At 36.0% G+C, this 16260-nt stretch overlaps 1 protein-coding gene across 1 annotated transcript; it reads right to left on the reverse strand.

Annotated features, from left to right (window-relative positions):
* Positions 1–117: 117 nt before the first annotated feature.
* On the reverse strand, positions 118–11769 carry LOC111870373 (F-box protein At1g78280). Its single transcript, XM_023862602.2, has 4 exons — positions 11062–11769; positions 10328–10460; positions 6727–6856; positions 118–2639 (listed from the first exon to the last, which is right to left on the reverse strand). The coding sequence occupies exons 1-4, from the start codon at positions 11718–11720 to the stop codon at positions 2554–2556; spliced, it is 1008 nt and encodes a 335-aa protein (XP_023718370.2). The 5' UTR covers positions 11721–11769; the 3' UTR covers positions 118–2553.
* Between the last annotated feature and the right edge of the window lie 4491 nt (positions 11770–16260).

Genomic DNA, 16260 nt, shown 5'->3' on the forward strand with positions numbered 1-16260 from the left:
AGGTCTACTTGTGATCCACTTGTCACCCTTCCCCAAATGACACAGTGTGACTACAATCCACAATATATATATATATATATATATATATATATATATATATATATGCAATTNCAATTTATAGCACTCACTAGTTCTTAACTGTTAAATTAAAAAAAAATTAAAATAAAGATATAGATAACCTAAATGAGGCTTGGTATATATTTTTTCTGAGGTTCTGTAATGTTTCTCTTTTTATAACATGAAATTCTATAGGAAACTGATATTCAACCTATAATAATTTGAATTACAAGGCAATTTTCAAGAATATATTGGAGTTATGTTGGGAATGGCCTGTACAACATTACAAAGTTTGATTCTGACTCATAGTAAACTGTTATATGACCCATTACTACTACTTTACTTCTTGAGATGCTTTATAAATAGTGGCTAAGTGTGGAGTGATATATGTGCATTCCAGCTTCATATCTTCGCTATCAAAGTAACATTCAGACATTTCACAATGCATTTCTATAAATATTCTGCTGCAAAACTTCCTTCCTGACTAATAAGTTCTGATTTTATCACAGTTGTTTATACGCATAATATTCTGAACAATTTATAATATACACTTGTGCAGACAACACTTTGGTAACTGAATGACTTATATAAAATATTTGATTTTAATAATCTTAAAACAATAAAACTTGTTCCCAAAGAAAAGTAATACTTACTCACTACTTATGACAGTAAGTGCAAAACCTATAAAATTATTTTTAGACAGCAAATGATTAAAAATAAAATGCTTACAACATACAAATTCCTTAAATATGGCCTCCATATATTCACACAAAATGTTTATGAAATATTTTCAAAGAAACAACGCTGACAGGATAACCATGAGAACTGTAAGATACACATGTGAATAATTATAAAGCTACATCTACGTTAAAATCCACTCTGATGTGTTCCCCTAAAATCAAAACATTTCTTGCATGACCATATTAAAATATGAGTTTCATAAAAGAAAGTATTATATTGAGACACTTCTAACAGCACTGTAGATCATTACTCAACAAATGACTAGGAAGTATATTGCGAAATGAAAGACAGCAACAGATTATGTACACACCACCAATTTCTCTAAAAAAGATCTATCTTTAAAAATATAACTCTTGAATATATTATTACATTAATATAAAATTATGCTCTGAAAACCTGCGGTGGAAATCCAAAGTGGCAAGATGTTAATAAAGCTGTAATCTTCTTTATGTATAATACAGTACATATGATACAACAAGGAAAGACACTACACACCAGTATACCAATTAAGAGAATCCTGATGCAGTACATATTAACTACCATGGCTATTTAGCAACGAGTGAATATAACACCTCTGGAATGATCTGTTCAAAGCAGATCACAAATTAATTGACGAATTTCATATCCCAGTCATTTGGTGTGGAATCTTCATATTGGCTAATGAATGCGTGGCAAATTTTAAAATTTGCAAGCATGATGTTCAAACTGAAAGTAGTGAAAACTGGCAGAACATGTACTACAGTTGTAGTTACAAATTATGCAGAGCCAGCAAAAAGTTTGGCAATGATGATTTCACTGCTTTCTTTCTCTGCATCTTCGTTGCTCATAAATTGGTATCCTCGTATCTCCCTATGTCATGTTATTAGCTTCTCAGAGCCTCCATTTCTCTTGCAATATATATTACAAAATGTAAAATACTTTTGTAGTTATGTGCAGCATGTCAGACCAAATATCAATAATCACTGTGTAGCTGGAGAACAATAAATGCTGCAACTCTCTTTTAACATTGACAATGTTAACTAAAGAAAGTATAAGAGAAGCAAACTCTTTAAGATTTGCGCACCTGACAGAAACTAACCAGTGGAATTTAATTATTCTAGTTTGAAAATGAATGTCCCTGACACAAAAAGCAAAATATTTTACTAAAGTTAAGGAATGCGAAAAATAGCCGATGGCTTTCTTTAAGTCTGAAGACTCCACTTACATAGAATTCTGAACTGACTGTGCCAATATTCTTTGTGTTCAATTGTACATTTAATGACTAAATTTTGAACACTTTCATTTTGTGCTAATGAAAATATTTATACACTTTTAAAGCAACTCCAATGACTAGGAATGTTTCTGTAATTGTGCAAGTTCTAAACAGAGCATATATACTATCTCTGAAAATAATTCTGACTGTTATTTGTTTATGAAAACTTCATATTTAAACAGTCTTAAAATACATGTTTCATCAACCTTCAATAATTTTTTCAAATGAGAGTAAAATTAAAACATGTTTCATACAAAATAACACATTCTTTTCTTATATAAAACTCTCCAATGAAATTTCAGGTTAATGAAAGAATGCTGATATGTTTAGAGACCAAAGCTGAAAGCATCTGTAACAGAAGTCGAGAGACATTCTTGAACAGTTGGTATAAAATTGCTTTTAAAGTGATATGAAGGCTTGTTTTCACACAGGTGTAAGATTCTAAGAGTCACTGTTGAAACTCTTCAGGATGAACAATGAGCAAAATCAATACTGAATAGAAGTTAACCGTACTCTGAGCTAATTGTCAGACTCATCTCACCGGCATCTATGTGAGTGTCGTGGTACCACTGCCGAGTGTCTAGCAGAACTGTAAGAAGCATATAACAATGGTAAAAGAAATGTAATTAGATGGAACTTGATATAAATTAACCTTTACCAGCCACACTGCAATATTGCAATGGCATGTGTGTGTATAAAAACAACACAGCACGCTACGAACAAACATAGGACGACAACAAGAATTACCTTCCCAAGAAAGACAGGCGGCACAAGTTCGGTCCTGTCAAGAAAAACGAAAGGACAAGGGACACAAAGCTATTTGGTTAAAGAATTTTAACTTAAATAACAAAAGTTTTTAAAAAACTTTAATGCATCAAGGACAGTTGCTGTAGTTGTAAGAAATTTGGATTTTGTATAAAGTGTATATTACAAATATCATATATTTATGTATTTTAAAAATCAACACACCCAATGTAATAGTATGTGGGGCTCTTATGTAGTTTTGTCATTACTCCAATGACAACCCACTTCTTCGGAACAGTTTGTTGGCCCTGAAAAGGACCGTGGTTGCTGAGATGCTTGACCGGTGAGGTAGCGCGGCGCGCGCCGGTAGGGAGAGAGGTTAGTTATGGTCGGTGGACTGGCCACAGCGCGGCCGTGCAGTAGCGTGAGTTGGAGGTTGCTTGATCGCAGCGCGGCAGCTGCTGGTGATAGGCTAGTCGTTGAGCGCGGTCGTAGGAGTTATAAGGCAGTGGCTACGCCAGATGCCCAGTGGGTCAGACAGTAACACGACCACCGGCGAGTCCAGGCGCGGTGCCCCAGTGAGTCAGGTGTGAGAGAGCCGGAGGGCTGAGGCAGTCGTGCCTGGCGCAGCCTGCCGATGCCTCCGAAGACCGAGCGCTGGCGACGAAGCCTGCTGACTGATGTTGCTTAGTATGGCTAGCTCGTAGACTGATGATTGTCTGAGTGACTCGGCATTGGAGCTGCCCCTTTTTATACACTGCTCAGTGGGAGGAGCGAAACATGAAATTGAGGAGGAAGAATTGATTGGCTAGCGCGTGTAATGGTGTAGATGCCGGCTAGCAGTGAGCGCAGTATAAATGCGAACGTTTGAAGAAATCTGATTGGTTAGCGCGCGTGATGGTGAAAAGTGATGTGAAGAGCGAGCATTGCAGAAATGCGTGATAATGTGGGATGTTCCCACAAGTAGTTTCTAAAAGTATTGATGTTCCCTCCGATGACGGTCTATAGGACCGAAACATGTTAGGGTTCTAAGAAGTCAATTAGTGAATTCTTCAACAGTCACACTGGACAGAATTGCTTTTTCTTACTTTACACTAATGACTTACCAAAAACAATAAATTATAATGTTGAAATCATTCTATTTGCAGATGACACTATTGTAATCATTACTAGCCTTAACCCTATAAACTTTAAAAGCAGTGTTAATAAAGTTTTTCAAGATATAAATAGACGGTTCACTACTATATGTCACTATATGTCAATAAGACACAATTTATAACTACGACTAGTTCTGTAATCAATTTAATAATAATAAACAGGAACAAGAAAATACTTAATATTTGTAATTCAAAATTCCTTGGACTACTAACATTGGACAACACATTTTCTTGGAAAATTTATGTAGATACAGTTGCACTCAAATTAAGTTCAGCTTACTTTGCAATCAGAACAATTAAGTCATTCTTGTCCAAAGAATCATTGAAGGTGGTATATTTTCATACTATCTTGATTTAAGGACTAACATTTTGGGGAAATTCTTGTTATAGGAATATAATTTCTACACCACAAAAAATAATTATTAGAATTATAGTGGGGACTAGAGATAAAGATTTATGTGGTGAATATTTTTGAGCATTAAAAATATTACCACCACAATCTCAGTACATACATGTATATATATATATATATATATATATATACATACTGTCACATGTTGGGTATGTAACGTGACAAATAACTTCACGACGTCTTGGATGTAGTGAATTTATTCCACATTTGCTCGTACACTTATACAATTCACAATTACACAATTACTTCCACTGCTCAGTGACTTCACGAACCACAATGTGTCACTCCTGATCACACACTCTGCTCACATACTGCTCAGCTGGCTTTTTATACCGTTCCCTGTTGCCTCGTGTTAACAGCAGTGCACCTTGTTATGTCACTGCTGGGGACAGGGACGGAGTGTTGACTGGCCTGTTACCGTAGCAGCGGCAGTTGCTCCGATAATGTTACGTCAATGCTGGAGGGGGGGGGGNCGAGAACTGAGAACTCTGTTGATCACACAATTAACAATCTGACTCGTAGGCTTGCTCGGAACTAACTCGTAGGTAGCTGCCTTGTGAACTGTTGATAACACACTGACTCTTGCTTGCTGCTCAGCTGGCTTTTATTCCGTTCGCTGTTGCTAGGGTCGTCTATCGCAACCACTGTTTATCTGCATTGCATAGCAACCAGCGCGCTGGGATATGGCTCGCTTCGGCTCCGCTCGGCACGTCACCGCCGCCGGGGGGGGGAGTGGTGTCCTGCGTAGCGCGACAAGTAGTAACGAGAGTGCTACGTTACCACCATGTGCCGCTGGGGAGGTAGGGGTCCTCTGTTTGCGCAACATGTCACACTATATTCACTTTCAATGTTTGTGACCAATAATACACATCATATGAAAGTAAATTCTTAGGTAAATAATATTAATTATACGACCAAATATGATTTGCATCACCCATTGTCTCATTTGCCAGTTTATAAGAAGGGAACATATTACACTGGGATTAAGGTGTTTTTAACAGTTTACCTGTTCCAATAAACGATTTGTAATCTAAAACAATCTAAATTGGCCTTGAAACATTCTTTGCATTCCATTCACTTTGTACATTAGACAAATATTTTACATACAAGACAAATGAAACCTTGTATAATGCTATTTACAGAGTACACTGTATAAATTAATTGACTATAATCGGATATTTACTCATATATTTAAGCTATGATCTTAATAAGGTACTGCTGTCAAGTTGATGAGTCCTATATGCTTGTTAAATTATGTATAATCATTGTTTCTTTTATGAATGCAGTTGTAAGGTGACTAGTTCTGTGTTTAGAACTAATGTATGCATATGTGACATGTTCTATATCTGATGGATTTTGTAGCTAGTAAGAATCTATGGAATTAAAATATAGATACAGATATAAATACAAGTGTCATAGAAGTGAAGTTGTTTGTCTGCTTTAACACCACACCATGAAGACATCTGGTGAAATAAATATAATATTCCACACATTTTTATCCTCAGTGCTAGATGGGGGTGAGTGGAAAGCTTCATGCCCCCACTGCCTTACCCATGACTTAGAAAGCTGGACTGGCCTCTTAACCAGTCTGCATGCTGTGGAGAAGATAAAAATCTCTTGCCTCTGCAGGCAACTGAACACCAATTCTTCAGTCATCTCCAGTAGAATGGTCACTATACCAACTGAGATATTTAAAATCCCCAGATGATAAGGGTAAATCTCTTAAGCAACCTTAAGTGTCACATATTTTTACTATGAGAAGTCACCTATTCTCATCTGACTTGTTCCTTGTGACCTAAAACAGAACTACCAACCCAGCTCCTAATGCTTTGAACAATGTCTAAAAACTTTCTAAGGTTAGATTTGAGGCATTGTTTTAGAAGAAAAAAAAAACTTCTGTAGTTGGCAGTGCTAATGTGGCAGACAACATGACAAAGTTTTGAAGTTACTTGTACAACCCATCAAAACATAAGTACCATACATAAAAAAGGCAAAGCTATCCCTGGGCTTAATTAAACACCATGTCATGAAGATGTTCTGGGGGGTGGGGGGTGGAGGTATGGCTCCACCATTTTTTGCCTCAGTACTAGATGGAGGTCGGTGGTCAGCCTCATGCCCTACCCTCATGGAAAGACCACTGGTACCCACTGTATAAGGGGCTGGGTGAGCTCCTGAACCAATTTGGATGCTGTGGAAAGGAGAACTATCTCCTGCCCCTCACCAGGAATCGAACAACAACTCCTCAGTCATCAAGCCTGTAGCCTAGTCACAAGCCTGGCTCAGTTATCTAGGCTGACACATAAGTATCATACAGAATATATAAATACAATATGTAAACAGCTCTTCAATCAACTGTAACTTACCGATATCACCAGGTTCAACTCTGAAACTGATTCCTGAACAAATGTGGTCACAGTCTGGTGGGGGTACAAGCTTCCAAGTCTTGTGCCCTCTCAACTGTGCTTGCCACATAAGCCGACTAATATAATCAATCTGCAAAACACAGTGAATTTTATGATAGAACTGACAGATGAAACATCAAGTATTGTGTAAAATGCACGTATCAATGAACTCAGCTAAACTACTCCTACTGCAGAAGTATGTACGGTCACTAAGAATAACTAAAACTGGGGGAATTAAGCAAACAGTAATTCCATCAAGTATAACCAATTTAATATAAAAATATATCAATACACCTTTACATGTTTTGGCTAGCACTGGTCATAATCAGAAGGTTCTCCATCGCTACAGGAAAATACATTATATGTACAGTATTTTTTATTGCTAGCGGGGTGGGATTAAGTCCCTTGTACTGCGGCCACTTCTGGCCTATTGTACCAGCCCCAGATGACAGGTGAGGGTGATTGTGGAGCAATTGGTGGAATTAAGATTGGCAGGGGAAACCAAAGTACTCGGAGAAAACCTGCCCCAGCGCCACTTTTTCCACCACAAATCCCACTTGACCAGACCTGGTATCGAACCCGGGCGGCCACAGTGGGAAGCCAGCGACTAACCGCTTGAGCTATGGTGCGGTACATGTACAGTATACTATACTATATACCATATTTACGCATGTATAGGCCGCACATTTTTTGCCAAAAATTCAAGAGGAAAACTGGGGTGCGGCTTATATTCGAAATATTCGAAATCACACTTCATTTAAAAAAAATTATATTCATAATTAGTAATACAGGGTGTAATACTCCTGAAATAATATTCCAAGAAAATTATTTTTTTTCTATAATTTCTGTCCGAAAATTGTGCTGCGGCCTATACATGCGTAAATACGGTATGCTTCTGTGTAGAGATTTTTACCATTAAAAACAAAGATTAGAAAAAATAAATTGTGGTTTTTAAAAAGTGAAATGTCAGGGAGATCTCTAGTGATACTGCCTCTATAAATCTTTAGGAAACTTTCCCACATACTTCAAAACATTCTAGGGGTACAGACATATAAACAAAATGCAACTCCATAACTCTACAAACATTTCACCACAGTAATGAAAAAAATTTGTGCACCACATTGCATACTTTCTCACTTATGATTTGAACCTGAGTATGTTACCTCCGATATGAAACAGGTTCATGTTTGGCAGACCCGTATTGTTCACTAATTACATAAGCTATGACATGCACACACTGTATACACATTTGGGCCCCAAGTGCACATAATGTTATATTCCTGAAAATACCACATATTTAGTCTTATTTAACCCTTTGACGTGGTCATTTAAATTCCGCGGCCGCGGCTCCTGCGGTAATATATTCAGCCGGCCATTTAAATTTTGCTCGAAAATTATTTATTCATCATTGTTCTTAAATTCTATGAGATAGGAACATGAAACTTTCACTAAAATGATCTTAAAAGGTGGTTTTATAACCTTACCTTATAATATGAACCCCCTTTATATCTTCAATGGAAGCAGGTTGTTTAGTATTTGAGCAGTGAATGGTACGCTTTGAAGGATGAAACTTTCACTAAAATGATCTTAAAAGATGGTTTTATAACCTTGCCTTATAATATGAGCACCCGGTATCTCGGCTATGTAAGCAGGTGACGCCTTGAAGCATTAGTCTAAACACAGCGCTGGCTCAATTCACCAAACCAATACTGCGTATCTTTACTTTTGCTTTTTTTTTTCTAACCACACTTCTGTGCGGCCCTGCCTTCTTCCCCGTGGGGGGAATACAAGTGGAAATGTCCCTCCGTGAGTCGTATATTTTGACAGATTAGCTGCAGTAAATTCAACCTTTGTGTTATCATAAGAAGGGTTTGGTGCTTCTGCGTTTCAGATTCCAACCTTTTCGGCTCCCCAGATGTCGTAGGGGTGACCACAGAATTCATGAATTTATTATAAGAACTGGCTGGTATATAGAGGAAGAAAGCAGAGCTTAGCTGGCTCAAAAAAAATAGTTATGGTCATCCCTCGAAACGACCACCAAGGTCAGTACGATAAAATGGCGTCAACTGGAGCGATAATGAGTACTTTTCCCTCCCCCACACACATCCGTATCGTCTCAGGGGGTGACCACAGTGTTCTGCCTTAAATTGTGGCGTTTTTCTCAGAACTGGGCCTTTGTACTGTGCGAAATCAATGGATCATGCGAGAATAAATTTCTGGACAACCCTATTCTAAGAATTCCAGTTGAGTGTGTCAATGTGGCCAGCTCAGGGCAATATGATATCATATACAACAGTAAACATCACGTCTCTTCTGTTTATATCTTCAAAGCAAAGAAAACACGCTTTCATAACAGTACAGCTAGAAACCGCTCGCCAGAACCACAGGAACTTTGCTGCAAGACAGGCATATGTAATGATGACTTGGCGCAGATAAAGTCGTGTCTTATTTATACTCTGTTCTACTGACAACAGGCCAGCGAAAAATCTAACAATCTACAGCAAAACCATCAATTATTATGGGCGTTATAACATAGGTGTGCAGCTGAACGAAACATACACGTCGAACCCCCCCAGACGATTTAAATCCCTGACGAAACATACACGACGAACCACGGCAACGGGTTAAGGTGATAGTTTCCAAATAATACTGAATTTTAATTAAAATTTCAAGAAAACCACAAATTTGAAGGGGAGCATCTGAATGACCCTTATTTTTTAAGTTAGAATATCCACATTCACTAGGCATCAACCTGTGATGCTACCAAATATAAGTAAAATCCACCGAACCACACAGGCACCAGCTAGGGACATATGCATACATACAGAGAAACATGCAGAGAGAATTACAAAAACAACTTTTTTATACTCAGGGGTGTGTAAATCCATCAAAATATTACAATTTTTTCCCCCACCTTCACAATACTTTCTCACATGCTGGGTGTCCCAGGAGGAACGGTCATTAATCTGGAAGGTGATAGTATTTATTGGTCATTATAAGCAAAACAGTGAATATGACCTTGTCCTATTCTGAACAGTTTCTGAGATAAAGCTATTTCACTGTACAGTAGTTATCGCCCACATAAAGGTATGTCACAATGCACTCAGACAAGCAACACACCACATTCTCACATGCACTGCAAAGTGCACTGATGTCACAGAACTTCCAAAAATGTATCATACTACGTGAACTGTACCAACTATATCACTTGAACAATGAAAACCAGTACTACAAACAGTACGTAAAAGCTCTTTCTTATCAACAATTTTGTAACTGTACAGTGCAATAGCTCTATCTTGGAAACCATTCAGGACACATTTACACATATACTTTTTTGCTTAGAATGACCAATACTATGACCTCCCTCAATATTGACCTTTCCTCCTGGGGCACCCTGTATATACTACATACATAAGAAAGTAAAATGCAGTGCCTGGCCAGCTGGATCATACACAACACCCTGCCAATGAAGGCCAAGTATTTATTTACTGTTATGTTACTAATGTATTACACACATAAGATTGATTATTGATTCAAAAATCAGTCCATGAATTTTACTCACATGCATCACTGCTCCCTGTTGGTAGCCAATGAAGATGTAATCCATATGGGCATGCTCTGCATCTTCTGGCAAAAAATGTGGTATACTGTAATGCTCTCGCATTATGGCCAGTACTTCTGGATGACAGTTACTCCTGGAAAGAAAATAACACTACATTATGACATGAAACCTGAAATCTGGAATATTGAATCCAGAACCAGATTCCGTTGATAACCAACAACTAAGTAAACAGTAAGTTTTGGTTAGAATGGCAAGTTGAAACACATTTCCTTGGAAACGATTGGTTGGCATAAATCAATGCATTGCCCCAAGATTGACACACATGTTTATGGTAATGGCAAATAACAGAGGAATGAACTGTTGTACTTGGTGTTCTCTCTCCAGTTTGCATAAAGCTAGTTCAGGCAAAGATATAGAATCCAGAATTAGAATTTGAGAAACTACAGACTCTTCAAGATTCGTCATGTTACCAAGCAAGCAGACAAGTTATGAGTTATGTGTGAGACAGTCAATCACAGCTGAGAAGCTGTGAGTTGAGGACACAAAGCCATAATGGAAAAAAGTTGTGAAAATTCAGCTGTGAAGTGTTAACAGACGTTGAAGCTTTATGTGATATAGTTACAGTTACCTTGAGGGTTTTATAATTAATTGTAGTTATGACGTGACAATATGATTCAAATTACACAGACTACAAGAAATTCATTGATACATATCTTCCTAACTTCGGTACGTACCATCCAACATACCACGGTTTTTCTCCTTCTTTTAGCAGAACCCTTGATTCTGGCATAGCAAATACATCTTCTAATGATTTGAACTCCGTTTTGAAAGTTAAAATTTGACACTCTTCTTCAATGCTTTCATATGCACCTGCAACATTCTGATATATTTCTTTCAAAAAGTGGTATGTAAATGTCTGCATTGCTGGCCAGTGCAGTGCTGCACCTTTCGCCAACATCGGTCGGGAAGAATACGCATAATTTCTGAATTCATCCCGACTAATGTTGCCAAATACTAGAACAGTTTTCACATCCTTACACATACTGCAATCAGTCTCTGGTCTCGTTGCCTCCCAAATAAAGTAGTTGTTCGGTAACAAGCATCGAGTACCGAGAGTGTTCATTACAGAATCCAATATTACTTTCAGTAAAATACTGACTAAAACAGTTCCAACAAGAGTGACTGCTACTGTCAAACCTGAATGGCGTGCACTTTTTTTAGACTCTTGTATCGTGCATACTGCTTTTCTCCCCTTGAAGCAAATTTCTTTTAACTCTTCTATACTGACACCGAAGTTCAGTAAATCCCTATTTAAAATGACGAATTTCTTATACAATATCTGTACATTCTTCTGTTTTCCTTTACACATATCATTATTATTACTTTCAGCCATATTTCACACTAATGAGGCCATTAACCAATGATCTCCAATTGTTTTTCTCTACTCACAGAAATTACCGCATTCTTGAAGAAATGTCCCTCAGTTCACACGGTGTTCATAAACGAAATTAAACATAACTGATAAAAGCTGTAAATATAAGTTAACCGTGAACATTTTTATTTACATCCTATAATGATGACATAAAGTAATCCTGTTGTAAATAATGCAGAAAAATATCACCGAAAGAGACATACACATTCACGATCAAATAAGTCAAACCGAACGGGTCAATTTGCCGTGCTATTGGATCTGGGTCTCTGTTTCAAAAGTCAACTACAACAATTTCTATGTGCTTCCGTGTGGTTAATTTTTCGACAAATTTTTTAGTTTCCTCTTAAAAACATTAAAATTTTTAACGCTTTTCAATTTAGTTCCCATATTAAATACATCTTTTTTTGCAACGATCGATGTTACAAAATTGGACATACAAATTATGTTTATGTATGGTACTGTAGCTGTGAATGTCAGAATACTGAGTTGTATATATCTTATTCTTTATTACACAACATAAAACTTCAAATAATGGTCGCGCCATAGCCCAAGCGGTTAGTCGCTGGCTTCCCACCGCGGCGGCCCGGGTTCGATCCTGGGTCTGGTCAAGTGGGATTTATGGACAAAGTGGCGCTGGGGCAGTTTTCTTCAAGTACTTCGGTTTCCCCTGCCAATCTTTATTCCACCAATTGCTAAATGATGAACAAAGGAGAACATTAAATATTGAATGCTATAAATTAATAAAAAATTTTAGTAGATTTAGTAGAAATGGTGGAGGTTCATGTATATGGGTACATAAGGATTTACAAGCAAGAGAAGTAAGCTATTTAAGAGGCATGGGTAGTGAAAATGATTTTGAGATGTCTGAAGTGGAATTAGTGGATTTTAAGCTAATTTTAGTTTGCATTTATCGATCACCACATAGTGACTTTTATACATTTTTGGAGAAGCTAGAAATAGTGATTTTTAAAGTGCAAATGAAAGGTATGAAATTAATTCTGTGCGGTGACTGGAATATAAATTTTTTGCAAGATAGTACACAACTTAGTGCATTACTGAATCTTTTAGAAACGTACAACTTGATAAATACAGTTACATCTCCAACAAGGGTCACAAAAAACTCAGTATCATTAATAGATGTTATGATAACAGATAAGGTATACTATAAAAACTTAACGGAAGTGTTAGATTTGGGGTATTCCGATCATCTTGCACAGATACTACATATAAAGGTAAATAAGCCTAAAACAGGATGGAAAAAAATAACAAGAAGACAGTTTTCAGGTAGGAATATAGAAGAATTCAACCATCTACTTGAGATGGAATCCTGGGAAGATGTTCTTCTATATGATGAAGTAAATACCTCTTACAATACTTTTTTGAACAGATTTTTGTACTATTTTGAAAGATCTTTTCCTTTAAAGACAGTTCATAAGAAAAACCATAATGAAATTAAATGGCTTACTCAGGGGATAAAGGTTTCAAGTCAGAAAATGAGACTTTTAAACACTTTAAAGAAAAATACAAATTTATCAAATGATATATTGGAATACATTAATAGATATCAGAAAATTTATAAAAGTGTTATAACAGAAGCTAAAAGAAAAGAAAATGATAGGTTTATGTTAAGGTCACATAATAAAACGAAGGCAATTTGGCAAATAATAAATAAAGAAACTGGAAGTTTTAGGCAGGGTGACTATATAACTAGTTTAAAGAATGGAAGTGAGGAAACATCCAATCAACAAAAAATAGCAGACATGTTGAATTCCTTTTTTATTGAAAGCATTGAAGATCTCTTAGCAAATAATATAAACCATTCCCCAGTACAAACCTCACAACAGAGGATTCAATATCAGATGAACACAATGTTTTGGCTCCCTATTACCGAAATTGAAATAGAGAGGGTAATAAAGAGTTTAAGAGGTAAACCATCTGCAGGCTTTGACGAAATTCCAGAATATTTAGCCAAGAGATGTTCACAATACATAAAGAAACCTTTAGTACATATTTTTAATGCCTCTTTAAAATCAGGGGTGTTTCCAGATAAGATGAAAATAGCTAAAGTAAGACCGCTGTATAAAAAAGGGGAAAGACATGAAGTTTGTAATTACAGGCCAATAGCAGTTCTGTCTGTTTTCTCTAAAATACTAGAAAAACTGGTGTATAACAGGTTGATTTCCTTTGTAACAAAATATGCAATATTAACAGAAGTGCAAAATGGATTTAGAAAAAACAAATCGACAGAAACAGCTTCCCAGACCTTCATTGAGAGTATACAGGAGGCAATGGATAGACGGTTTCATGTTATAGGAATATTTTTTGACTTGACAAAAGCATATGATGTGATAAACCACAGTATACTACTAGATAAATTAAACTATTATGGGATCAGGGGGGTTACTAATTTATGGTTTAAATCTTACTTATCCCACCGAGTACAATTTGTTGAAACAAATTACCTGAATAAAAAGACCCAAAATAAATATATATCACCTTTAAGGGAAACAATACATGGGGTACCACAGGGGTCAATTCTGGGACCACTACTGTTTCTTCTGTATATAAATGATCTCCCGCTAAATGTACAAGGTGGAGAAATGGTATTGTTTGCAGACGATATTAATGTGCTTGTTATTGATAAAGAGGAAGGCATAGCGCAACAGAAAATAAATAAGATCATGAAACAGCTTGAAACATGGTTTCAGGTAAATAACCTCTTAATAAATATTAAAAAAACAGTTGCTATGTCATTCCATCTTAGTAAAAGTAGGTTTGTAGTTAGACCACGGGTATTTTATAACAACTTGGAAATTGCTTATTCATCAGAACTGAGATTTTTAGGTATAGATATTACAGAAAACCTTAAATGGAGTACCCACATCCAGTCATTATGTTCAAAACTTAGTAAAACATCCTACATAATTAAATCACTAAGAGGAGTTTTGAGTCCAAATATGTTAAGAAGCATTTATTTTGCAAAGTTTCAATCATTATTGAGATATGGCATAATATTTTGGGGGTGTGAAGGTGATAGTATAAAGGTATTTAGAATGCAGAAGAGGGTGCTGCGAATAATTAGTGGACTTGGTAAACGAGACTCATGCAGGCAAATTTTTAAAGATTATGGCATCCTTACGGTTACTTCGTTGTATATCTTAGAGGTGTTGTGTTACATAAAAAAGCACAAAGCAGATTTGATCCAGAATATAAATATTCATAGTTATAATACAAGAATAAACAAGGATTTTCATGTTCAGTTCTGTAGAACTACATTATTTAAAAAGAGTGTGGTAAATATGGGGATAGAATTGCATAGTAAGTTGCCTGACAAAATAAAAAACTCAGTGGGTTTTTCAGTTTTTAAAAGAGACTTAAAATCCTTTTTATTGAAACATTCCTTTTACACGATAAATGAATTCGTTAGTTTTAAATAAAAAGATGGATGGTGAAAGTACTCATATTTGGATGTCATAGCAAATCATAAGTTGTATACAATGATTTGTGTATTTGTTTTTTCTTTTTCAAATGTAGTATCTACATATTGCTTAGGATTGTAAAATGTTGTTAGTATCCTTGTAACTTTGTAGGTTTGTTTGTTAAGTTGTACTCCTGGATAAGTCAATCAATTTAGTTCGTAGAATGCTTGTAACTATGTAGATTTATTTTGTTAACTTATATTACTGAATGACATGTCCAAATGTTACTATGTAGCAAAACGGATGAAAATAAAATACAATACAATACAATACAACCCTCACTTATCATCTGGGGCTGGTACAATAGGCCAGAAGTGGCCGCAGTACAAGGGACTTAGTCCCACCCCACTAGCAATAAAAAAACTCTCAAATATATATACATACATATAATGAGGTAACAGTTAAAATCTTAAATTCACCAAACCTGTGTTTTGCTTAAATAATAAGGAAATAATTTATTCATTGAATGTAACATTTTTGGGCCTTTGCATTACTGAAAATCTAAGCTGGGCAACTCACACTCAATATGTATGCCAAAAGCTCAACAAAGCTCTTTATTTGATCAAATCCTTATTTGACTCAGTTAGCTGACCTGTATTAAGAAATGTCTAATTGAATTGAATTGAATTGAATTTATTTACATTCTATAAATCCTAAGTAGGTTAGTACCTTTGGATACAGAACAAGTCAAAAGGTTACATACGTAAGTACAGGCAATTTTAGCTTAAAAATTAATATAACTTTACATCATTCTCTATTTACATTGAAGTATTCATCTAAAGAGTAGAAAGAATGAGCATGTAGATAATTCTTTAACTCTGATTTAAACTTTTTAGTATCATTGCCCATGTTTTTAATACTTTGTGGCAGATTGTTGAACACTTTTATGCCAGTAAAGTAGACTCCTTTTTGATATACTGATAAAGTTGATGAGGGTAGGTGGAAGTTATATTTTTGTCTAGTATTCATGTTATAGACATCAGAATTTAATTTGAATTTATCTTTGTTGTAAACAACAAATA

The sequence above is a fragment of the Cryptotermes secundus genome, unplaced genomic scaffold (genome assembly GCF_002891405.2).
Source record: "Cryptotermes secundus unplaced genomic scaffold, Csec_1.0 scaffold905, whole genome shotgun sequence".
Classification (NCBI taxonomy): domain Eukaryota; kingdom Metazoa; phylum Arthropoda; class Insecta; order Blattodea; family Kalotermitidae; genus Cryptotermes; species Cryptotermes secundus.

What these genes read in the sequence shown, in the direction of transcription:
- LOC111870373 (XM_023862602.2), bottom strand. Translation starts at nt 11,720, where the DNA reads ATGGCTGAAAGTAATAATAATGATATGTGTAAAGGAAAACAGAAGAAT. An exon ending in AACAGGGAGCAGTGATGCAT is followed by an intron (nt 6,857 to 10,327) that starts GTGAGTAAAATT and finishes TGTGTTTTGCAG; the next exon opens with ATTGATTATATTAGTCGGCT. An exon ending in AGTTGAACCTGGTGATATCG is followed by an intron (nt 2,640 to 6,726) that starts GTAAGTTACAGT and finishes TGCTTCTTACAG; the next exon opens with TTCTGCTAGACACTCGGCAG.